The sequence below is a fragment of the Thermobia domestica genome, chromosome 9 (genome assembly GCF_964235325.1).
Source record: "Thermobia domestica chromosome 9, izTheDome1.hap1.1, whole genome shotgun sequence".
Taxonomy (NCBI): Eukaryota; Metazoa; Arthropoda; class Insecta; order Zygentoma; family Lepismatidae; genus Thermobia; species Thermobia domestica.
This window is the reverse complement of record NC_137462.1, coordinates 3,442,006-3,469,032: the sequence shown is the minus strand read 5'-3', so window position 1 is coordinate 3,469,032 and position 27,027 is coordinate 3,442,006. Positions and strand designations below refer to the sequence as shown.

The 27,027-nt window shown below is 37.2% G+C and overlaps 1 protein-coding gene across 1 annotated transcript; it reads left to right on the top strand.

The window, feature by feature from the left end:
• Window positions 1-1,342: 1,342 nt before the first annotated feature.
• On the top strand, window positions 1,343-26,219 carry LOC145694298 (putative glutamate receptor). Its single transcript, XM_081770387.1, has 5 exons — window positions 1,343-1,503; window positions 4,739-4,975; window positions 14,222-14,771; window positions 20,506-21,195; window positions 25,806-26,219. Exons 1-5 carry the CDS (start codon window positions 1,343-1,345, stop codon window positions 26,217-26,219), a joined length of 2,052 nt encoding a protein of 683 aa, XP_081626513.1.
• Window positions 26,220-27,027: the final 808 nt, after the last annotated feature.

The window sequence follows — 27,027 nt, the reverse complement described above, 5'->3', positions numbered from 1 at the left end:
ATCTAAACTGAAAATTGGCTTCCTGAAACGAAATTGCTAGCATTATCATTGATTGATGCGTACAAAAAGCATGATTCTACAAATCTTTAGCACTATCGAAAGTTATTCAAACTTGTTTTATTCTGGGAATGTCAGGTCATGCGTTTCCCACAAAGCTGATTAGAATTCGTTGCTACGTGAAATATTGATTACTTGCACATCTAACTCATCACATATTCACTTTCTCATTAAGCTTAGAAACACGAGAGCAGAAATCGTTTGTCTTTTTTTCTTTTTAAGTATGCCAACGGAGAAGAAAATACGTATTACATAAATAGTTTATAAATTTTCTAGGTATATAGGCTAGTATTTAACAAAGACATTACTGTCCTAAAATTGTGTACACTGGGAGGTGAGTACAATTGTTACCGGTACATTACATTACTTGTTAATCGTTACATAAACTGTTTACAAAATACTATAGAATAAACAATTGAATACTGAGATTTTCTAACTTGATGATATGGCTATTAGTCTTGGGACACATATTTGCGATTATATAGGGCGGAAATACAGTACAGCATTATTTATCCGGATAAATTGCTACTGAAGGTTTTGTGGATGATCAAATATGCGTTTATTTAACAAAGAAAAGCACGTGCAGCACTGGTTTATTTTCTTCTTACAATATACTATACTTTATACAAATAACATAGGTTTCAGTTATTCACACAAAGAGGCACTATTAATCTTATAGAACTTTATAGCCGCCACTGTTTCCGACCTCTGTCCGTCTTCGCCGATGTGCTTGAAGTGTGAGTTTTGTAGTCATATTCATCTTGGAGACTGTCCCTCGTGACAAAGCACCTAACACACTTGATTCTCCCGTCATGCTCTTGATTACATAACCGAGCGTCAACAATTTGTCCTCTTTGGAAATCACAGGAGTCGCCTATTTTACACTAACATCGTCTGCTCAGTTCACAGCACACTATTGTTCTATTGATCCTCACGTAGTACGGAATTCGCCCTAACACACCAGTACCAATAGCCCGACGTTGATGTCACCGCCTGACTCTTGCCAACTCGACATCAGACATCTTTCCATTAAATTGATAAGCAGCTGTGTATAAAATAACTTCTTTTTTCATACGTAATGGTTTGAAATGTGTTAATCTCTTACAATATTTAATTTTATGTTTTGAAGTTAATAATATTTCCAATATTTGTATGGTCGTTTGAAAATAAAAAAGTCATAAAATATATTTTTCGTTATATTATGATCTTTGATTATGATAAAAACATTTTCTCTCTCCTTAGATCTTTTATCTTTGAAAAGAATGAAGCATACACCGCTTGCATGATGCCCAGCCTGGAATTCAGTGTAATTGTTTTCTTTATCCTGGCCCTGACACCTCATGAAACGGACTCTGGTCTTCCTGAGGTGGCTGTCAATGAATCCATGAGACATCGCCTTCTAGAACAACTTCTCACACAAATTCTTCGGTTCATGGATAAGTTAAGGTCAGTGGAGAAGCACAAACGAGTACTTACTAATCTATGCATTGATTTTGCACTTTTGAGATCAATTTGCAAATAATGCAAATAATGAATGTACGACTATATTCTTATTTAATACTTTCCGGACGAGCGACAAGCTATGTCTGTGGTAGGTACAGTGTCTCATGACCAAATCCGCGGGTGTCTAGAGCCCCCCCCCTAAATTATTACTGGCCCCTAAAATGTTCACGATAGTCTTGCAAATGAACTATAATATGATTGGATTGGCCCTCCTAACTACTACCGGCCCCCTACATTTTTGGGCTGGCTACCGGCCTGCAGTGTCTACTCCAGATGTAGTTCTTAGGGGGCAGGCGAAGGTTCAGAGACATTTTTGGCGGGACCTATTTTTTTGTGTACAGAAAGGGAAAACTTCACATTAATTGACTTAAAATACATCATGTCTGGGGGGTGCTCGTTCCCCTGCCCCCTCTAACGTTGTCATTTGTCCAAAAGAACAAACGACGGATATAACTCCCCCTTTGCTTTAGAATTTCATTGCCATTAAACTACGAACCATATTCGCACTGTGTCTCTTGTGCACATTCATTGGTACCACTTCGTTCAATTTTGAACCGCTAAATTACATGACTACTTTGTTTTCCTCACAGGGGAGCTTACTTGAACACGTTCTGTATTCACGTTTACATTTTGAGCATGGAGTCTAATAAGAAATAAGAGGGTAGGGTTCCACTTTTTTAAAATATGAAAACAATTGAAGTTATCAGTTAAAATAAACATCTACATTACTAAAACTTTAATCTACAGAGCACAATAACTGTTTTTCCAGATAATCTAGACGTATGCATGAGTAACAAGCTCCATTTGTGGACGGACTTCGCGAATCCGTGCTTACAGTTGTGTGAGAGCGTTACGGTGTTGATCAGAATTGACGGTCGTGTCCAGTGATGTTATTCTAATTTTGTAACAACCGGTTTTATATATATACAGAGAGAGTAAATAGATAGATATAACTCTCTTAGGAAACAAAGCATACGAGGTAGACAAAAGCAAATTTATTACTGGATACCACAAGTGTCAAGTAGAGACCTACACAACATCCTAATACAAGGTGATGTGACGAAATTAGGTAGCACTGCGAATATCTTGGAAACGAATTATCCAAGATAAATGGTTGTCAAAATGTCTTGGAAAGATCTTAATCCAGAAAAGGATCGACAATTGTTGATAATGGTATGTATGTGTTTCAAATGTAAATAACCCTCACCACTACACTCATGTGATCCCAGTTCTCATTCTTGATATCTGAGCATTTGAGATTAAGAAATAAACCCTTATACCTTGTTCCGAGAGATCATATTTGTAAGCCTATAGCTGTAAAAATTTCTAAAAACAAAGATAGTTAAACTAATATTTAGTGCTCCTGGGTTTAACTTGGTAAAATTTACTGTTGCCTGGTTATAACAAACGGTTCTGCGAACTCGAAATATTTTAACAACCAGTTCTAGAGAAGCGGTGCGAATCGGCTGAATAGCACCACTGGTCGTGTCTTTAGGCTGGAGTTGCTTATGCATTATATCATGAACGTCCTAGAAGATTATCAGCATGATTTTGTCTGCGAATGCCATAACCTTTCTTGGTGTAGGCAATTCTTTGTGCCAATACTATACGAAAATGCTCTTATTTTGAGGTTCGAAATAGTGAACCCAAATTTCATCACCTGTGACAATGTTGTTCAAGAACATGTCATTTTCATGTTCGCAGCGCTGCAGTAACCGTTTACAATTGTTCATTCTGTTGTGTTTCATACCAGGAGTCAGCTTTTGCGACAGAAGCTGCGCACAAAGTTTCTGATATTCCACATTTGCAATTATTGCCTGCACTCACTTCCAAGATATGCCACACTTCATAGCAACCTCTGTCTGTGGGCCAGTTCTTTCGAATCAGCTTTTCAACACGAATGCAATGTGCAACCGCTCTACTGTGTGGCTTTCCACTTCGCTGTTTGTGAAAGAAGGCAAGGTTTACTTCCTTAAGTTTTCTGCACGAATTCTAACAACCCAGCTTGTTTCTAATGTCCGCGTAGTCCTCCCCATTTCCGAGGGTGATTGTCACTGGTGAACACACTTTCTGCTGTGAGAAATTCGATCAGCTGTATCGACAGTGATGTTACAAACAGCTATGTTTCTTGCTACAGCCCTTGAGCTCTAGTGGTGACCAGTTTGAAATCTCAAAACATATGAAGAGAACAGTGTTATTACTATAATGCAATGGTGCTCTCAATCAAATATTTGTTTAATCCTATAAAGCAAATGAGACGTTCTTTTGAGTATGACTTCGCACAACATCAAGACTTGAGAGAAGTAGAGGAATTCTGTTTGATAGGTTTTCTGTTTAGGTTCAAAGTTTTATGAAAGAAGATTTTAAAGATAACTCTAAACTTGGAACATAATACGAGAATAGCAGAAATGTAGAAATAACCGCACTGGTTGTAAGGTGCAACAAAGAGGAACAATATTCTGTTACTCATATTCTGGGGAATCGGTCAAACTCATCGGAATTCATCAAGAATTAAAAGAAATGAAATATGGTTATACATGCATTCATGGAGCCAATGTAGAGGTAGACTCAGAAGTATGGACACTGCGTCTGTTCTATGAAAGATTGCTTCTTTTGGATTCTATACGGTTTGATTCCACAGTTTCACATTCAAGGATGTTATAAATAGAGGATCTGCCCATATATATCGTCATCCTATTAAATCGATGAAGCCAAAAAACAACCGTGCATCGGCACGTCTGATTGGCTACTCTCGTTTCCATCATCGTCTGATTGGTTACTTTCGTTTTCACCATGATTGTTGGCTCAAAACATTGCGATCCTATTGGGCGGAGTGGGCAGAGTAGGGGTGGCGAAACTGTGACGTATGGCTTCAAGATTTTGTTGTAAGGACAGATCCTCTATTTTATAAGATCCTTGTTCACATTACTGTTCTGTTCTCATATAGTGTTCCAACTCAGTGCTGCCACCTGCCGCTCACCATCCTTGTTGAAACATTATGGACAACCACACTCTGTTTCTAAATGTCAGGACAGCTTTAAGGTTGTCATCAGCCTGTTCTTCCTAGTTGTTTAAGTAATCTATGATGCAAATAGTCAGGTGCACACACACATCACCTGACAGCAGGTACAAAGGGATTTGTAACCACGTATAATCTTTACTATTTTCTTTTGTTCAGTTGCCTCTGCATCATAACCGACTCGATTTATAGCAGCCTGCTTCATGCCAATTTCTTTGCCACCCTGGAGTACCGGCCGTTCTTCAAAGTGGCTGTAAAAGATAATGAAGACCTCATCAACCCTCACTACACGACGTTGGCAGCCATTGAACAAGTAAGGAAGGACGGATGCAACGGGTACATCATCCTCATTGCCAACGGGTTCCAGCTATCGAGACTTCTCAGGTTTGGTGACCGGTAAGGATACGTTTTCATTCTATGTGTGAGGAAAATGTGAAATTTATTTATTTATTTATTTAACCATCACCAGATACAGCTCAGAAGCCATTTTATACTGGATATATAACAACAACAATAACAGTGGAAAGAATTTGGGAAGATATCGGTCAGGGCCTGTTTAGCAGGTACCATCCCGGAATTTGCCTGGTAGGACTGAGGAAAATCCTGGAAAATCCCAGTCAGCATAGTCGGTAGCGGGAATCGAACCCTCGACCTCGCGAATGCGAAGCCAACGTTCTACCACTTGAGCTACTTCGCTCGGTAAATGTCGACTAATCTCTGCATTGTACACATAAGCGCCAACGAGAATGAAACATTAGGTGCTGGAGAGGGGAGTGACTCTAGGATTGCCCATAAGACGACCCAGAAGTAAGGAAATTGCTAGACGTAACGTTGGCTGGTGGAAACTGATTTTAATTAGCTGTGGATTTAGACATCTTCAGGACTTAGATTATTGCTATACTGAGCCTCCTTTCCCTGAACAAAATAACAAGGTATCCTTCACGCTTCTTATATATATTAGGGTGTTCCTTATATATTAGGGTGTCCCTTATATAAGGTAATTCGTGTTATGATATGCACATCTGCTAAATGTATTCTATGTGAACGTAAACACGCATTAGTGAAATAGCAGCTTCCTACGAGAACGTTAATTCGTGCCAACTTGACTAGGTCATGAAATGACGTTTCCACATTACAATTTGGAATGTCAATCGTGATAACGGAGAAACTAAAAGAGACAGAGAAACGAAACTTTGCACGAAGCAACTCGAGAAAGGAAGACACCTCTCCATGTATTGATGAACATCACCGAATGAACAGTGTTGACAGCCCAAGAGTAAGTTATGTTTTTGTAAATCGAATGACCTAAATTGGATATAATCATGGAAATCAACAATGAAAATAAAGACAAAAGAGATGATAAACGCAGATCAGTGTTGCAAACTTTTCGAGAAATAATGTGAAACATGTGTTAAATGCAAACGCCATTGTCGCAAGTAAGTTGCCATCTTTTACAAAACATACTTCTCAACTTTAACAAGATACCGAATATCTCAGACAATATGTGACTTATCGATCTCACATAACCACCAAGCACTGCTAGTCATGCTCTACCGCTTTGCATTAAACTATACTGCATTAGTAACCTTTTCGGAGTTATTGCATCTTTTCCAAACTCAACTTTCCTCTTCTGTTGATGGCAACACCAACACAGTTCAATGGCTTCTTCTAGACTTGGAGTCAGCATAAACAGTTCTTGTCAAAATTTAATTTAAGGTCTACAAACCGTTAGTACCTCACTCCCTGTGTGCGCCAACTGCGTTTGCATTTAACATGTTTCACGTTATTTCTCGAAAAGTTTGCAACGCTGATCTGCGTTTACCATCTCTTTTGTATTTATTTTCATTGTTGCTTCCAATGGTGATATCCAATTTAGGTCATTCGATTTACAAAAAACATAGCTTTCTTTTGGATTGGCAACACTGTTCTTCCGGTGATGTTCATCAACACACGGACAAGTGTCTTCCTTTCTCTATTTGGTTCGTGCAAAGTTTCGTTTCTCTGTCTCTTTTAATTTCTCCGTTATCACGGCTGGACATTCAAAATTATAATGTGGAAACGTCATTTCGTGACTTTGTCTTCAAGTCGGCACGGGTTACGTTCTCGTAGGGAGTTGCAATTTCAGTAATGCGTGTTTACGGTCACATAGAATACATTTCGCGGGTGTGCATGTCGTAACACGAAATTACCTTAAATAAGAGACACCCTAATATATATCATTTCCCCGTTCCTATGCGCTGTCAATAAACTACTAACAGCTTATTACAATACAGTTGCAACACTAAGGAAGAAGATTCATTTTTATTTTTTATCATTCGCACTGTCAGTTCAAATTCTTGGAGAAAGAAAATAATTCTTTGGGAACAGTAATGCTATTGAACTAACCTGCAACAGAGAATTAAGATAATAAAATATTATGTTTTCAAGATGAAAACATGCGTCTGGGTTATGATAAAAGAGGAAAATTGTTTTGTAGAAGTAGGAACATGCAAATGACTGACACATTTTTTTATATGTATGTGTGTGTGTGTGTGGTGAGGGCTCGAAGAGTCTGTCAGCATGTTCTAACGCTTAAATTGTACCCATAACGTCCATTGTACACTCCGCATCAAAAAATTGCGACAGCTAACGCCCTGCAATTAGGCCACCCAATATACACCTTCTTATCCCATAATCATATCAGGTAAAGAGACCCCCTCTCTCTCCTCCTTTCTTCTCTCCTATACTTAAATTAGCTAGAAACATGAGCGCAATTCTTATTTCAAACTACACATGTATTAGTTTCGATAAAATGAAATAATAAAACCGAGACGAAAAAGATTCATAGGTTGATGTAGGGAGAAACTGAAACACAATGAAAAATTGAAACCAATGGATGTCTATTACACAGAGATTCAAAACTGAGGCAGAGAGAGAAGAGGAATAAAAAGAAAAGGGAGAACAGATAAAAGTGTGGAATTCAAACGTAGTAAGAAAAGAACCTAATATTATAAAGTTCCATTTCCAGAGATCCAACAGTAATATAGAAATAACGTTTGTTTCTACATAATTTTTCAGAATTATTCGAATATATAGAGGATGCTTTAAACATTCATTATGTCACTTTCATAATGGATAGCATACTCAATTTCAAGTAGAACTGTAGATCTCGGAGACACAGCTGGGATGTCAAAAGTTTAACACACATGCTCTATTTACGCGTGGTTCGGTTGCAAAGTCGATAGTGTTCATTGGACGTACTGTTCCAAAATACATTCTAATATACCCAGTAGATAGCGTTGGTCATATCCTCCATTTCAGACTACTAATTCAATCTGAACAAAACAGAAAAAAACGCGAAACGAAAAGAAAAGAGAAAGAAAAAGATAAAATTTAAGACTTCTATTTTAATGCTAAATATCTATCAGAAATACCCTATATTAAAAGTTCAAACTGTATCGTAACGAAAAGTTACAAATGTTCGAAAGGAAAAGTTTATATTCCTCATAGATGTAGCATGTTTCAAATTTCAACGTGAAAAAAAAAAAAAACACACACACACATTGGATTACAGGATGGGAACAAATTTTGCGTCGAACTAGTATAAATAAAATTTTGTTTTCAAATTACCAAAGAGTTACCATTTTCTAGTCTTTTCCGAAGATTTATCTGTTCCGAACATCCAGCATTGATTTAATCTCTTCCGGATATAACGTAATTTGCACAGATAGAATGAACACGCTAAGAGCTCAAACGGATCATCGTGTCAGTCGGATGATGTTTGTTAGGTTATAGACCACTACTGGGTCGAGGATTCAAATCCGTAGTGACTCGGTAATTCGACTGAGACTCGGTAACCCAGAGGATAAAAAAGAGATTTTACTTATTCCCTTGCGTTTAAACAGTATTTCTGTCAGAGATGACCAGGAGTGGAGATGTTATCCCCAGAACACTTAAAACACGACGCCAAAGTTCCCACTTAATTAAATTCTCCAGACCAGGTATATCGGGCTGTTGTACCGTTTTAACTTTGGAACATGAAGTGCGTTTGTGTGAGAGAGGGAGAGAGGGGGGAAGTGAAATATGTAAAGACAGGATAGGAAAACATCAAGACACACACACAGAGGGAGGGACGAATATAAATATGAAACATACTTATCATTACAGTGTATGATATAGAACGCACACACTGTTTATTTGAATCATCGCCAGTGATGCCTTGTAATTTCTCCCTCAGAAGATAAATCTCTGCAGCCATTATTTTATGCGAACAAAATCAATCTACCTGATGGGGAATCGAACCTAGATTTTCCATTTAGAAGTCTGGCACGTTAGCACTACACCATCGATTACTTTAGCGAAAGTTTGTTTAACAAATGGTGTAGTGTTTCTATCTGAGAACGATAACTGTATACTGCAGATCAATGATGGCCTTGGAATGTCCCTTGCCCTTTCCCAACCAGCATTCGTAAATCCTCTCAATCATGATACAGGCATTCGCTTCCACATTCTTATATATTGCTTGTTCAGTATGATAAGTCGATTCTTCACAACCAGTTTGTAAAAAGTTTAACTTCGGCTTCAACAAGATTTGAACCCACGTTCAATAGCTGTATTATTTATAAGGCCATTACGTTACCCCTACACTAACATGCCGTCTGAAATAACAAGCCAAATATTACTTACTTTAGCCCTGATCTTTGGAACGAACCAAAGTGCATCACCAAATTGACTTATTCGACGGCCTAGAGAGAAATTTGTGCTCACTAATAGAGGAAAAACATACAATCCAGGAGAAATTACAGAAATAAAACATATTTTGCAGTAATTTCGTCGAGCAAGTTCAAAAGTACGTGAATAATAATAATAATAATAATAATAATAATAATAATAATAATAATAATAATAATAATAATAATAATAATAATAATAATAATAATAATAATAATAATGTTCACATTCACAGTATGGTAGTCTATTATTATTATTATTATTATTATTATTATTATTATTATTATTATTATTATTATTATTATTATTATTATTATTATTATTATTATTAACGTCAATTATGTGCTTCGTTGGGTTAAATTGAGAATAAATAGTAATATGTTCCGTTACTCACTCACTGTTTAGGATTACTAAAGCGCTCTTTGATATCGGTCATTTTTTATGTGTTTTATATATCCCCTCCCCACCCTATTTTGTGTGGCACGGCATCTGCAGTGTGATTGTTGATCTCAGCGAGCCGAAATACTATGAATTGGACAATGATATTGGTTATTTCGATCATTTTTATATGTATCTCCCAGGCCCGTATCCAGAGGGGTCTAGGGAGCGGTTCCCTGTAAATTTTTGTTGCCCCCTCTAAAATTTCCCGGTAGGCTTGCAAATGAACTATAATATGGCATGTTCTAATATTTTTGGTCGGGCACCTCCTAACTTCCACCGGGCCCACCCTAAATATTCGGGCTGGCTACGGGCCTGTATCCCCCTCCTCCAAATTGAGGAGCTGAATTTGGATTTAAACAGCATCAGATGTGTCAGTGTTAATCTCAGTGACTCCGAAAATTATAGATTTATACCGGTAACTTTTCGTTCTTTTTTAAATGTTGCTCCCCCTCCCCATCTCTTAAGTTACACTGTCAAAGTAATATGACAGAAACCATCTCAGGTTCGAACTTCATCTAGGTTAAAATTTGATCGAGATTTGTTTGGTGGTTAAAGAGTCATTAAGTTTTTATTTTTATATATCTCCCTCTCCCATTGCCCTTCCCAAGCTCTCCCGTGAAAATGAAATGATAGAAATCATCCCAGGCCCGAACCTCACCTATGTTAAAAAATTGATCGTGATTCATCTTTTGTTTCACGAGTTATCAAGCTTTATTTATTCTTTTTAACTCCTTCGTCCCCTTAAACCCTAAGTTATATCGTCAAATTAAATAGATAAATACCGTCTTAGGCCCTAACTTCATCTATGTTGAAAATATAATCGAGTTCCGTCGGGTGGTTCAAGAGTGATGAAGTCACAAAGACAGTGTCAATTTTATTTTCATTTTTTTTTTTTTTACATATATGTATATCTCCCTCTCTCCGGCCCCTACGTTGCACCGTCAAACTGAAATGATAAAAGTCGTGACAGATCCAAACCTTATCAATGTTGAAAGTTTGATAGAGATCGGTCTGGTGGTTCAAGAGTTATTACGTTTTATTCATTTTTATATACCAACCTTCCTCCCCTGCTCCTAACCCTAAGTTTTACCGATAAAATGAAATGATAAAAAAGTTTCCCAGGCCCGAACCTTATCAATGTTGAAAATTTGATCGAGATCAGTCGGGTGGTTCAAGAGATTAGAAGTCACAACCATAGTTACTTTCAATATTAAATATAGGTTATTATTATTATTATTATTATTATTATTATTATTATTATTATTATTATTATTATTATTATTATTATTATTATTATTATTATTATTATTATTATTACAGGGTTTTTCCTGAAAGTAATAGGATTGAGTCGATTTAAAAAAAATTATTGAGCCAATCCTTACAATTCTTTAAAAACTTTCAAAATAGGCTCCTTCTCGCCAGCGCGATTTCCAAGCATTGAAGGCGTCACGGAAGTCATTCTACGGAATAGCCTTGAGAGCCGCGGTGCAAGCTGCTTGGATCCCCTCTGTCATCTCAAAATGCTTGCCTTTCATCGGGCGTTTCAGGCGAGGAAACAAAAAGAAGTCCGGGGGGCCACATCTGGGCTGTAGGGCGGCTGCGGAAGCGTTGGGATGCCGGCCTTGGTCAGGTAGCTGTTCACAAGAAAGGCGGTGTGAGCCGGGGCGTTGTGGTGCAGCTTCCAGTCGGCTCCAATGTCTGGTCGGCTCCGATTGACCCTTCGTTTGAGTCTCTTGAGCACTTCCACATAAAACTTGACGTTGACGGTTTGTCCAGGAGGAACAAATTCATGGTGGACGATGCCTTTGATGTCAAAAAAGACAATGAGCACCGTTTTCACTTTGGATTTGCTCATTCTTCCCTTTTTTGGGCGAGGAGACGCCGGCGTGTGCCACTCGGAAGATTGCCTCCTTGTCTCGGGATCATACTCAAAGATCCATGATTCGTCACCTGTGATTACGATATTCAAAAATTGGGGGTCACTTTCACACATGTTCAAATTTTCTTGTCACAATTCCACTCGCCGCAATTTCTGGTCGTCAGTGAGCACTTTTGGGACAGTCTTCGCGCACACCTTGCGCATGTTCAAATGCTCCGTCACAATTTCATGAACCACAGTTTTTGGTAAATTTAACATCTGGGCAATTAAACGAATACTTAGTCGACGGTCTGAGTTCAAAACTTCGCGCACACGAGTCACATTGTCGGTGTTTGTTGAAGTCGAAGGTCTTCCAGCACGGTCTTCATCGGCGACCTCTTCCCGGCCCTCCGAAAAGGACTTGTGCCACCGAAACACACCACTTCTTGCTAAAGCATCATCTGGGTAAGCCTGCTTGATCATATCAAACGTCTCTGTCGCAGATTTACCGAGTTTAACACAGAATTTAATCGCGTACCTATGCTCTAACGAATGCTGCATTTTCGGCTTGCACCAGTCACAGAAACACGTCGCGCGAAAAAGCCTGTCCTGACTCTCCGTGTGCTCGGAGACAACTGACCAGACGCTAAACAGAGCCAACTAAATAGAGCATGTGTGTTAAACTTTTGACATCCCAGCTGTGTCTCTGAGATCTACAGTTCTACTTGAAATTGAGTATGCTATCCATTATGAAAGTGACATAATGAATGTTTAAAGCATCCTCTATATATTCGAATAATTCTGAAAAAATATGTAGAAACAAATGTTATTTCTATATTACTGTTGGATCTCTGGAAACGGAACTTTATAATATTAGGTTCTTTTCTTACTACGTTTGAATTCCACACTTTTATCTGTTCTCCCTTTTCTTTTTATTCCTCTTCTCTCTCTGCCTCAGTTTTGAATCTCTGTGTAATAGACATCCATTGGTTTCAATTTTTCATTGTGTTTCAGTTTCTCTCTACATCAACCTATGAATCTTTTTCGTCTCGGTTTTATTATTTCATTTTATCGAAACTAATACATGTGTAGTTTGAAATAAGAATTGCGCTCATGTTTCTAGCTAATTTAAGTATAGGAGAGAAGAAAGGAGGAGAGAGAGGGGGTCTCTTTACCTGACATGATTATGGGATAAGAATGTGTATATTGGGTGGCCTAACTACATGGCGTTAGCTGTCGCAATTTTTTTGATGCGGAGTGTACAAGGCAAATTTTTTGGTAGCTGTCGTATGAATGTACCTTTCTTGGCTTGCAGTGTTGTATTGCTAAATTTTTGGGAAATACGCTAGACTGTTTAAAATATATATATATAAAATATACCCACAATTACATTCCTGATTTAAGGGCTAGTATACGTTGAATTATAAAAATATTAGGTGAGTATACTCCGTACAGACCCAAACATCCTCCACTACATCTCTAGTTACTTATAACTCAATATTTTTCATAGACGCCAACAAAAGTTTTACCTTAAGTTTTTCCTATCAAAAGCGTCGGTGTATGACGGGTCTACTTTAATCAACTGAAAGTAAATCAACATCCAGAAGAGGTACCCATTTATTCATATACTCACATATATCTCGATACTTCGTTTTAGAAAAAGCCATGAACCCTGTTCTGCCCTGGAACGTAGCGATCAACTTTCAAATCCATAATGTAGCCCGGTCATTCCGAACTGAATGATCTGTGATGTCACGGTTGGCTGCTCCATTTTTACACGAAGCAGACAGAAAATGTGCCGACAAAAGCCAGCAAAAGAAGAACGTCGATGGCTTTGGAGATAGCTACTATTGGATTGATAACTATTCGTACACTGGCATCACTTGGTTTATTTCATTTCTCTACCTCGTCCTTTCTCCTTCCTTGCTGTATCTGTTATCAATGTCCCTTCTCCAATCGTCAAACCGTACCTCAACGTCATACATCGAACAGTTGCAAATGACTGATCTAACATCTTTGCAATACTAACAACTCCGGAAATTGTATTAACATCGTTGTTAGCAGTTAGTATCTGGTACCTTAAAAAGTAGAGAGCCTTTTGCGTAAGACAAGGCGCTAGTGTTTCCAAATATCAGGGTATGAGTCGCAGCGGGTCAAGCCTAACATCATCAGTTGAAGATAGTGGATTGTTAGCTACATCAAATAGGACTATCGTTATAATTCACGGTTTAATTCACAGACTAGAATATATATTCTAGTCTGTGGTTTCTTCAAATTTATAATATTACAATGTTTTTATTATCTTTTATTATATAATTATTATTATTTTTATATCAGTATAATTAAAATAATAAAGAAAACTGTTATATTATAAAATTGAATAAAACCGTGAATTAGAATAATATTTGGTTAAAATTTGAAATACTACAACTCTACAACAATTCCCCATAAAACTCTGACAATGAACGCACTTTGTGTATTTGAAAGAAAACATGGATGGAACAGCAGAAAGTTAGTTTAGTTAACCTTATATTACTTTGAAATTACACAAATAATAAAAGAAATAGAATTAATTGAGTAATATGATCCATAAAATCAACTTGGTTATCAGTTTTTTTTATTACCTTTTACAGATATCGGTTGTTGGACACTAGAGCGAACTTCGTATTGTTGTACGACCACAGACTCTTTCGCCCTCAGCTGAACTATTTGTGGAAGAAAATGGTAAACGTTGTATTCATCCGCAACAATAAAGCTCGCATACGACGAGGTCGTCTTGTATTCCCCTGGTTCGAGCTTCTGACCGTCCCTTTCCCATCTCCCATTGAGAAGGGTCTCACCACTCGACAACTGAATATTTGGAAACGAGGAAAATTCCAGAAAGATAAAAGACTTTTCCATGATAAGACTGCTGACCTCCGAGGGCAGGCGCTGAAGGTGGTGACGTTCGAGCACGTTCCGTCCGCTGTGAAGATAAAGAAGGAACCTGAAAATGGCGGAGGGCAAAACGCAATTGACGAGGACAAATCGAAGACGAACATGGAGTTTGATGGCCTGGAGATTGAGGTGCTGCAGACGTTGGCCAAAGCGATGAAATTTGTACCGCAGATTTATGAGCCAAGGCCAAACGAACGCTGGGGGAAGAAGCTGGTCAACGGCTCTTTCGATGGGATGATTGGAGAGGTTAGTGGATTCCAATTACTTTTACATCCTTTAAAAGGAAACAAAGTTTACTTTTAGAGACACATCGGAAAATGGACACTGATAATAAGGGAATCAATCCTCCGGATAGCAACTTACGAGTTATAGTAATTTAAAGCCCTAAGTTTCTGGCCCAAAAATTTCAATTCAAAATTTAGTCATTCAACTTATTCCTCTGACTTTGTACCATGCGATTTTAGACCATTTCTACAATAAAACGTTCCTTCAGAGAATGCATTTTGGAAAGACAAAATCATGGGGTATCCACGTCGAATCGGACTCACATGCAGTTCAGACATACATTGAAAACCTAATTATTTTTACGAAAGCTATCGTAGGACATATATTCTAAGCTAAAGGGAAGGAGTAAAATTAATTTCTTGAGTCTCAATTGATTTATACCCAAGTGCTACGCTAGGGAAATGACTGGAAAGCCACAGATACACGTATCCGACATTCCACGAAAACCAAATATTTGTTTACTAATGTTATGGATTTTTTTTTTTTTGATCGGTAAAGTAAATCCATTAATGAATTTTTAGTGACTTTAACTGTATCGAGGGGAAATCATCAAAACACCTCCAAAGAAATATACGGTTATGTTGCTACAAAATCAAATCGTATGTTTAATTGGGGATTCGCCCTTAAATTCTTCACAGACTTTAACCCCATGCAGTGAGGTGATTCGAAAACCATATCTAAAACGAAGTATATGCTGTTTTGCATCGAAATTGAGTCTTTGTTGTATTGAGTCTTTGTTGTAAAATTATCAAAGAACATTATTTTCTTAGCATCATATTTTTTCAACAAAGAAACTTCGAAGTTTTGGGAAGTTACATCTTTTATCGACTTATCCTCGCTCAGTTTGAACCGCAATCACTGGGGATGATTTTGGTATAATTTAAAGAAAGTATACACTACGTTTTGCCAGAAAATGATTTTCTTTATGTGAAAATTTGTAGGATTTTTTTACTCCTTTATTTTTGATAGATTCTTGCAAGATCAAACAGTATATTTTTTTCAAGGGTTGGAGGAAGGATCAACTTTCATCAAAATCGAATATGTTTTAGAAGAATTATGGTGAAATAGACAGATGAACGAACAGAGAAACAGATGTAGGTTGAGTCATTTGATAGACATTTGCTATTTTCGTTTCAATTATGTGTATAGTTAGTTTCGGATCAAAGCTTATTGCTGCATTTTATTAATGAAAAAACAATTAGAACACCCTTACTTTTGATCTAGAATCATACTTGTAGCCTTAATTTATTATCTCAGAGAAAATCAAGAAAACAACTAACAGAATGAAATCATATCTAAAACTCTAATACTACATAAAAGAATTCCTTCGACGAATAATAATAATAATAATAAAAAAACTGTACTTAATGAAGATTCGAATATGGATTAGTTGATTGGTAGGTAAGAACGGTAGTCACTAGGCCCTATACTCACGTACAGTAAAAGCTCCTTATTCGCGCTTTCACTATTCGCGGATTAAAATAATGCGACCAATTCCTATATTCGCGGATCTAATAAGTACGTACATACATAATAATAAAAAGGATTCCAATAGGTATCCAACCCAATATCCTTTGTAAACGTCGTCAAATGGACTAATAAAATGTAAAATAGACCTTATTACAACTTTGCTTAAAGTATGTTGTTAAATGATATCGCCGCTGTATTGGTTCGGACTTTGACATAAGCCGCCTTCGCCGCGATCGGTGTTTTTGAGAATGTAAACAAACAGAATGAAAGCAACCTTATTACTCAATGGATAAAGTATATTTTTAAATGCCGCCATATTATTAGACGTTCCGTCCTTTGGTAAGAGCCGCTTTGCGTGTTTTATTGTTTCGTCTTTCCATTCGTTACAAAAATTGTGATCGAGTAACACGTCTCTACCGCTGTCTTCCTAATTTATACAGTAATGTCAACTTAAAAAAAAATGAGAAACGAGTTTCGACACGAAAAAAATCTGTTACCGCTTAAAGTGAAAATAAAAATGCTTGATCGTTTACGCCTTGGAGAGTCGTTTGCATCCATATCACGCTCATTCAATGTCAACGAATCAACTGTACGATCGATAAAACAAATCCGAAGATAAATTAAGATCGTCTGTAGCTTCAACTTCACTGTTAGCGAAAATTGTTCGTGATCCAGCAATAGAAAAAATGGAAGTGGCGTTGTCATTATGGATCGAAGACCGCAACCAAAAAAGGGTAATCCTGAGTGGTCCAATGGTCCGGGGGAAGTCAAAGCGTCTTTACGCTCATTTTAAAGAATCTGATAGTAGTTGTAGTGGTGAATGTACAGATGGAGGATTTCAAGTATCGGAAGGTTGGTTCAATAAATTTAAGGTGAGACAATCATTGCATAACATTAAAATCGTTGGAGAAGCTGCATCTGCAGACACTGCTGCAGCAGAAAAATATCCAGAAGAATCTGCAAACTTAGTAGCTGATGGAGGATACAAACCTGAGCAAGTATTTAATGCAGACGAAACTGCACTGTTTTGGAAGAGAATGCCAAACAAAACATTCATTTCTAAAAGCGAAAAGTCTGCTCCTGGATTTAAGGTAGCAAAGGATAGAGTTACACTGCTGCTATGTTCTAATGCATCTGGAGATTGTGTCATTAAACCATTGATGCTTTACAGATCGTTAAATCCTCGTGCTTTAAAAAATCAAATCAAGGACGACCTGCCAGTGTTTTGGCGTGCTAATAAGAAAGCGTGGATTACAAGCGTTATATTTTGTGACTGGTTCCGGAATTGTTTTGTTTCTAAAGTTGAAACTTATTAAAAAAACAGAATTTAGACTGTAAAGCAGTTCTAGTTTTGGACAATGCATCAGGTCATCCTCGCGAACTTGAAACTATGCATCCAAATATACAAGTGACATTTTTACCTCCCAACACAACCGCTTTGCTTCAACCTATGGACCAAGGAATAATCCAGGCCTTCAAGCTGTATTACATTAGACGAACCTTCAAAATCGTATTGGATAATATGTAATGTAATCCTGATATGAATGTTATGGACTGCTGGAGGAAATTTGACATAGCAAAATGCATCGTAAACATAAAAGAATCATTGGAAGAACTGAAGCCACACACATTGAAGTCATGCTGGAAAAAACTGTGGCCTGCTCAGACTGCGGAAAATGACGAAGAATGTGTGCAAATTCAAACTTTGACTGCAAACATAGCCGAAATTGCGAATGGAATAGGACGAGATGGGTTCGAACAGATAGAATCAAGTGACATTCAGGAATTGCTTGGATCGCAAGATGAAGACTTGACTGAAACCAACTTGGAGGAAATGTTAAATTCACAGCCCATTGAAGAAGAGGCTTCAACAAGCACTGGAAACGTGACATTTAATTTGAAAAATCTTAGTGAAGGTTTAAGAATGGCAAATGAGCTGTGTTATTTCTTTATGAAAATTGATCCGTCTATGGAACGAAGTCTTATTTTTAAGAGGCAAATTGCTAATGCCACTGCTGAATATCAGTCTGAATTGAAGGAGCTTTTAAAAACTGTCAAGCAAGAAAAAAATTACAAAATTCTTCAAACCATTGCCTAAGCCTGAAGATAATAATTAATCAATATGGTCAAAAACTTCAAATACAGTAAATTAATTTTTTTATATACGTATTTGTTTTTCTATTTTGTCACCTAGGAACGTATCCCCTATAATCCCATATAAATTACCATTCCGTATTCACGGTTTCTGTATTCGCGGCATATTTATGGAACATATACCCCGCGAATAAAGAGCTTTTACTGTACTGCATTTCTGCTATAAACTTTAAAGAAGCCAGTGATTTTTATATTTCTGTTATGTGGAAGTTATCATATGACAGTTTTTCTGTTTTCCTTGCTTGTTACACTATTTGTGTCATGTGTTGTGTAAACCGCATTTGCAAAAGTAATATATTTTGTTATTTTAGCAGGATCCATAGATTTAAAAGTTTTAATAATATCAATTACATTATTAAGCGAACTGATTTTCTCATTTCCATTGCTTCAAGCGGAAAAAATACTATCCCTCAAAAGCATGCACTTTCTTGTGTGACAGATGAGACCAGCATATACCAAACATTACACAAGTAATTTAGATCTAATGAGAAGAAAATTATGAATATGTTCATATGTGCAGAATGCTTTTTCGTGTGTTAAAATAAAAATTCAAGATTCAAAATAATAACACATTCAGTAGACACTAAATTTATGCTACTGTTTGTCTTTCTTGTACTTTTCCGGTAGTCTAATCATCTATGCTACCAAGCTATCTTCGTTCGATATCGCTCTCTTTAGCTCCAACCCACGAAGACATTTCTTTCATGAAAGCATAGTAAAACCTTAAAGTTACTAGTATAATACAAATTCTTATTACATTAAATACGAATATTCCAAACAGACAAAACGATATGCGGTAATGATGTGTATTGACCAATTGCTAATATGTAGAGTGCACTGCAGCAGTAAATGATAGATTCATTGTAAAGCCGCTAGTAGGAAACGTATTTTTAAAGTATTAAAGGCTTTCTTGCTGCAGAAAGTGCTATATTACTAGCGGTAGTTTATAGCATGAAGTATATTATGTATGCTGACGAATTTCCAATGTATGTGATTAAGAGTGTGAAAAGTGTATCAGTGCCAATAGAACATTGACTTTGAAGACAATGGGAGCTGAGTTTTGAAAACAAAAGAAAGCTATATTTGTAGCTGTAATATGATGATCTGGATATTCTCAATCTGCGCATTTTTTTATTGGAATTAGTAGAGTAGCTAGACTCTTAATGTTCCTAGTTTAATAATAAAATAATCTTGGTGGTATATTTAAAATACTATATTGATAATGACAAAACATTACATATGCCTTTTGTGTATTTTAATCTAAGAGATCTTATTTACACGTTTTTGTTTATAGTAAGCAATTTATTTACGTTCCAAGGATGTTATAAAATAGAGGATCTGCCCATACAACAAAATCGTGAAGCCATACGTCACAACTTCGCCACACCTACTCTGCCCACTCTGCGCAACTAAGATAGCAATGTTTCGAGCCAACAATCATAGCTGAAACGAGAGTAGCCAATCAGACGTGCCGGCTCAGACGATGCTCGGTTGTTTTCTGGCTTCATTGAGCTCATATGATGAAGATACGTATTGGCAGATCCTCTATTTTATAACATCCTTGTTACGTTCTTACTTTCCTTTTATTGTCCTATTAAATTTATTTGTAGCTAAAGTAAAAAAAATAATAATAAAAAAATAAAAACAATATAATATCATTGCCTGAAACTTTCTATTCCACCATTTAAAGAATCCCCGGAATGTGATTTCACTCCGAAACAGGTCTTTTCTCTTTCTGTGACGTAAGCATCGCATTTTCCCATTGTTTGACGCTTTGTAACTCTCTAATTAAGAAATAATATTCTGAGATTGTTAGTATATGCTGTATTGAAGACTAGTTCTGCGCGGAGTCATTCTATTAACACTTGTGGTCAGAAAGGAAATGTTCATTAATAACAATAATAATATCATTGTAACTGTGGAATATGCAAGTGCACAAAGCGTACGAATTCAATATAACTATATGCAATAGAATACACTATTTACACAATGTGCTACAGGTTAGCTATTGTAGTGTAATGAAAAAGATTTCATAAAGTTTCTGCATAACTTCATCTTTTGTTCTTCACAGATCGTTGCTGGTCGCGCAGAAGTGGCTCTGGCAAACCTTTTCCATATCCCTTACTACATTGAGAAGATGGACTTGAGCATCCCTTACAACACAGAGTGCTTAACCTTCCTCACGCCTGAATCCGTCACCGACGTCTCATGGATGACTCTGATATTGCCGTTTGAGATGTTCATGTGGGTGGCCATCATCATCACTCTCTTCTTCAGTGGATTCATCTTCTTCATCCTGGCCCACTTCTATAGAAAGGTTGAGGATCAGGACCGTCAGGGGTTGCACTTATTTGGAGAGCTAGACAATGGCATTCTTTACACATTCGGAATGCTTCTTCTGGTATCACTGCCACGGATTCCCACCGGGTGGTCCATCCGTCTTCTCACAGGTTGGTGGTGGCTCTACTGCTTGCTGGTGGTGGTCGCCTACAGAGCCAGTATGACTGCGATTCTCGCCAATCCAGCACCAAAGATCACTATCGACACGTTGGAGCAGCTGGCCAAGAGTCGTATCTCCTGTGGAGGGTGGGGAGAAAACACCAAGGAGTTTTTCCAGACATCGCTTGATGTTCACGGACAGAAAATCGGAAACAAGTTCGAAGTCACCTACAACTTGGAGGAAGCTGTGAAAAGAGTGTCCGAAGGTTCTTTCGCCTTCTACGAGAACATCTACTTCTTGCAGCATTCCATTGCGAAAAAGGTAGGCTTCGTTTTAACCATGTCGGTCCCGGCGTCTCCCACAGGGGACATAAAATATCACGACATTTTTTATTTCTTTACAACTTTAAATTCAGACTGGCAACATTGAAAACTGCCAGGGGATGATAATAGATGAATAATAATCACTTGTACAGTTTTTAATGTTGCCAGTCTGAGTTTAAAATTGTAAAGTAAAAAAATGTCTTCATATTTTATGTACCTTGTGCAAGACGCCGGGACCGACATGGTTAACTAACTAACATTCGTACTATCCTATAAGAGTGATTGAACTATATATCTCTAACAGGTTTCACAACAACAGAATTGTACATCAGAAAGACCCTTTCTTGAGGAAAATATATATTTCTACAGGTCACTTATGCACTTTAAATTCCCCAAAATTTCCATGACACCACCTTATCTACGAAAAAACTTCTGCGTTCTCCTATCCCATTTATTTATTATAAACGTTTTCAGTCAAAATAAGTGACTTTGAATGAAGGTGTGAGGCTATGGGAATTCTGGGAATACATTAACGATTATCGACAGTTATAGTTTGAGTTTGTATGGAATTTCGGAGGAAACAAGGGAGTATTATGATGGCAGTAGAAAATAAGAATAGGAAGGTAGTCAGCGAGAGAAATGAGGTCATAGGAAGGTGGAAAGAATACGTTGAAGACTTATATGAGAGTAGGGAAAGACCGTGTAGCCTAAATGTTGAAGTGGAAAATGAAGTAGGCGAGGATGATAAAGGATTTAGTATTCTTCGGGATGAGTTTGAAAAGGCTATATCCGAGTTTAGGAATGGAAAGGCAACAGGAATAGATAACATATCAATCGAATTCATCAAAAATATAGGAGACAAGGACATTACGTAAAGGTGATGAAAATCGACTTGAAGCCTTCGAAATGTGGGTATGGAGAAGAATGGAAAGAATTATAGCACGGCCAACAAGAGATGGTCTGTGACGTTTCTTACCACATGCGGTGGGACATTGCAGCCCCTAATTTGATACCAGTGTTACCAACCACGATCACTCTGTCTTATACCATTAATTAAATTGCCACTACAGTTGCACCGAAAAAATCCTTGACACGCGAGTAGTGGCAATGTCACTGCGAGCTGTCAGAGACGTTCTCTTACTGGACGCACTATAGTTGGGTCGAGCGGAAAACGAATGAGAGAGTGTTAGAAATGGTGGGTGAGAAAACAACACTTTTAGATATTATTAGGAAGAGGAAGAGAAACTGGTTGGGACATTGCCTAAGAAGAGATTGTATCATGAGGGACGTCCTAGAGGGTATGGTGTCGGGAAAGAGAGGGAGGGGCGAAGGAGACTACAATTAATGGATGATATTAAAACAGAAAGATCATACGCGAAGACGAAAAGGTTAGCGGAGGACCGTGGAGCATGGAAGCTTCTCAGCTGCGGCAAGTGGCCTGCCAATAAAGACAGAATACCTATGATGATGATGATGATAGTTTGAGAGAATATAATCATTATATTAATAATTTAGTAAGTGCACATTGCAAAATGAAATGAGAGTTAAAAAAGTTTTTGTAAACTATATATTTTTAAGAAAGAACTTTATAAATCTCTTGATGCATTAATGGATTTTCCAGTTGACATAAACCTAATGAAGCTGTGCTATTTGAATTAAACAAATAACGGGCACTGCTGGTGAAAACAGCTAATAATGTTGGTAGGAATATCGAAGTACTCGCTACAGTACTCAACTAAAATATCATCGAGTGCTCGCCTTAAGGCTTTCAGGGCTTCATTCTACGTAGAGAGTTTAGTTTAGTTTATCCCTGACACTTGCTTATCGCTGAGAATGTCTTAGATAGTGTTTGGAGAGACTACAGTGGCGGCAGTATTCAGGGATAAGAAGCTCTTCTTTGTTCAAAGTTGGCTGTGTGCGTATTTGTAGGTAAACGGGAAACTGCAGCGTATGTTCGCACCTCCCTCCGGACTCAATGTTTATCAAGTGCCTTTGAGATATGCTAGAGCGGTTCCTCACCGCCATCTACAGAAAACGTAAGGTACTATATCCCAGACAGATATTCAGTACCTGTACGACCTGCTTCCCTACAGAGCTGCTTGCATGGCAGTTTGAGGTGGTTACATGTATAAATTAGGTGATAACACTGTGTTTCTCAACACCCTGTATAAAATCTTGGGGACATCATACAAGTGATGTTAGGATATTTACCACCTACCATTACTTTTTTGTGTAAGAACATTCGACTAGAGTCGTGGATTTCTTTTGGCTGTTCTTGTAATGCTCCACCATTTGGTGTACGTATTACAATCCTGCACCGTCATAAATATGTTAATGTTTTGTTCATTGGTCGTATAATTTTAAAAGTATTTGTTTTGTTATTAGTTATAGTAAGTGAGATTAATGTCAATCCATACTATGTGACATTATAACGAGAACTTGGAGTTTGGTCCGTATCAATTTTAATAAAATGAAGATAAAGAAGAAGAAAATTGTTTTGTGACTTCGATATAAGAAAAAGTATGGAATTACTATAAAGTTTAATTTTTAAAACAAATTATTTGACAACTCACCAAGTGGAACAATAATCTCAGTGATTTCTAAGTATTTTATTTAAAAGGGGAAGCTAAGTATAAATATTTATTGCAGAAATGTTTTCAAAAACCATGAATTTGTAAACGGTAAGCTTAGGGGCTCTGCCCCTTTTCTTCAAAACCCCAGGAACAATGCTAATTCATCAAAATTCATAGTAATATTGTAAATTTCATATTATAATCAAAATCAACAGTTAACAAAACAGATTCTGGAAATAATTCGATCATCTAATTTGGTAAATTTGCATCTTATTGGCCTGCCGAATCAAAAGTCAATTTATCATGCGTAGAATCATTGAGAGTACCAGCATAGAAATAACAAAGAATACATGCATGTTATTATGAACGTTTTACTAATAGCTTGATTCATCATTGCCACTAGGAATTCAGCATTGAAATACCAGCTTACGACATTTTGCACCTAAAAGGAAAATAATACTTTTTTAATACAGTGATATAGGTGATAAGTCATTGCATTTCTACGTAATTGAATAGTATAAGACAATTATTGATATAAAGAAGTTAATACTAATAATATAAAGAAATAAAGTATAATTAAAGTTAATACAATATGTAATAATAAATACAAATTTCGAAATTGGCGATGCGACTTATCTCCCTAAGTGTATTAAAAGTACAATTGATTCTTAATACAAAGACGATATCTGGTACACTAATGTGATACGTGCTGTGGTAAAGCAAACGTAGTGGCTTCTGAAGTTTGATAATATTGCATGTATAAATATTATTGAAATGGATACTTACCTTCTGTGATTCCTACGTTCTGTTAATACAGTTGGAAAAAGGGAACATGTTCATTATAATCTAGTATTTTTATTCCTGAAAGAAACGTCATTTCTTAATAAAATTTCGCATTTTCATTGATATTCCAGGTGTTACTACTGTTGATGTATTTGAACTGTAAATAGAACATTATATTTAAAGAGTCTCAATTATTAAAATTGAAATAGCATTATACTCTAGTTAATATATTCAATGTTGAAGTATCAGATGATATGATGATGTTCATTTCCTCGTATACACGTACAGTGCATTTATGTATTGGAATAATTTCCTCTATTACGTCACGGCAATACTCAATTAACTGACCGGGCGTTGCGATTATGTGGTTTCCATCATGCCAGCCTATTATTCAACGGACTTGGAATGCGTTATATGTTTTGAGGACATACCTCAATGGCGACCATGGGCCTACAGTTCCACGACGCCTGCCATGTCGTCCGTCGCGGGACTGTATCAAAAAAGAATTTGTTGCGCAATAAGAAAAAACCGTAAGCATGGGCTGTTACATTCTTAAAGTGTTTCCACCAGTGTATATATCGGTAACAAGACGAGTTATTCATTTTTTTCAAAAAGTGTTTTCTCGATAATTGTATTATTCTTGTTCTAAATCAGCTAACAGCACTAAAAGAAACACTATCATACATAAAAACCATATTTTCAATCGTATACAGTATTTGTGAGACCATTTTTTATACACAGTGCATTAATTTCACATAAATATAAATGAATATATTTCAATTACTCTTTTAATTACACTAACTATTATTGAAAAATCAATGCTTTGAAATGAATTATATTTTTAGACTTTGTCACATCGAGTCTAAAATAAGACTTCTAGGAAATCAAGACTTTCCAGTGATGAAAAGGGAAATATTCCTAATTTGTATGACAAAGTCTAAGCTAAAGCAATGGTATGAATACAATTCAAGAAATGCCCATTCCTGATAGGATTTCTGGAATCACTAATTCGAGAATTGATGGACTGAATTGAGAAATTTTCTATAACTGGAAAATTTTTATTTCTATGAAAGGAAATAGAGAGTAACATTCTAATGATTAAATGCTCTCACAAATGTGTGTCATGGTAATTTATGAGTCGATTGTGCAAATGTATGGATAAAATTCATTACTATTTTATGTAAAAAATCTTTATTCTTTAGAGTGATGAACCACAATGATGATAAGAACTTATTTATATTTCTTATTACAGAAAGAAGAAAACGGTGGCTCTGGCAGTGGTTTGCACATCATGCGCGACTGTGTAATCAATATGCCGATGTCAATTGGTCTGCAGAAGAATTCGCCACTGAAACCGCGCGTCGATTTGTTTCTTCGTCGCGTTGTAGAGGCTGGTCTTGTCAAGAAATGGCTGAACGACGTAATGCTACCAACTCTGACTGCTCAGGATTCCAAAAAGGAGAACATCAAAGCGCTGATGAACCTAAAGAAATTATACGGTGGTTTGGTGGCGCTGGCCATTGGATATTCCGCCAGCATCATGGCCTTTATTGGCGAACTATTTCACTGGCACTGCGTTGTCAAACGAAATCCTTTGTTTGATAAATACGCAGTCTATCTTTATTACGGCAGAAAAAGGAAATCTAAACCCTTTTTCCTCAAGTAGCTCAGCACAAAACAGTGTAGCTTATTACTGTGGATTGCTTAGAATGTACCATGTGGAAGCACAATTTAGTTGCAAAGCATATGGATCTTGTATGTTTCTGTAATCTTCATTTTCTATTTTTACTCGACGTACTACGTAAAGTAGAGACTATTGCGTACACAGTGCCCACATAGCACACTACGTCCCTGGGATGTCCCATTTTGATCCCAATCATCCCATTCGGTTCCCGGGATTATCGGGACAATGAGAAGACATCCCATGGACGTCCTGCATGGGACGTCCTGAAGGATTCCCATGTAGGATGCACACGGGACGTCCCAGATGGGACAGGAGGTCCGAGGGAAAACCAATAGACATCCCTTCGTGGTCCCGTCGAATATCCTGTATCCCGGGATATTAGCGGACATCTGGATCTCCCGCGGAAATCCTATGGATGTCACGGGAGCACATTCGGATATCCCGGGATGTCCCGTCGTCCGTTGCGGGCTCAGTCTCGGACATCCCGTGGAAGTACTTGTGCTATGTGTGTGGTACTGGAAGGCGCATATCTCGCCGAGGCACCAAAACTTTTTGGGTGACCCGGGGTCACTGACCTAGGGGTCTAGTCCAGGGTTAATGGCCTAGTGGTACAGTCATGTCCACAATGATTGTCACATGTCTATAAATATGTTGTAGGAATATAACTTAATAACGATTTCGTCCGGTATTTCTTATGATGTTAGTATGTGTATAATCGGCAAAGACATGTTCGTGGTAAATTTCAAGTCAAAAGAGCAGTAAATAGAAACAATATAACGAAAAAACAAAC

Coding starts and splice junctions, on each gene's coding strand:
- LOC145694298 (XM_081770387.1), top strand. CDS start 1,343: ATGCCCAGCCTGGAATTCAGTGTAATTGTTTTCTTTATCCTGGCCCTG. Junction 1,504..4,738: donor CGGTTCATGGATAAGTTAAG/GTCAGTGGAGAA, acceptor TCTTTTGTTCAG/TTGCCTCTGCATCATAACCG. Junction 14,772..20,505: donor TCGATGGGATGATTGGAGAG/GTTAGTGGATTC, acceptor TGTTCTTCACAG/ATCGTTGCTGGTCGCGCAGA.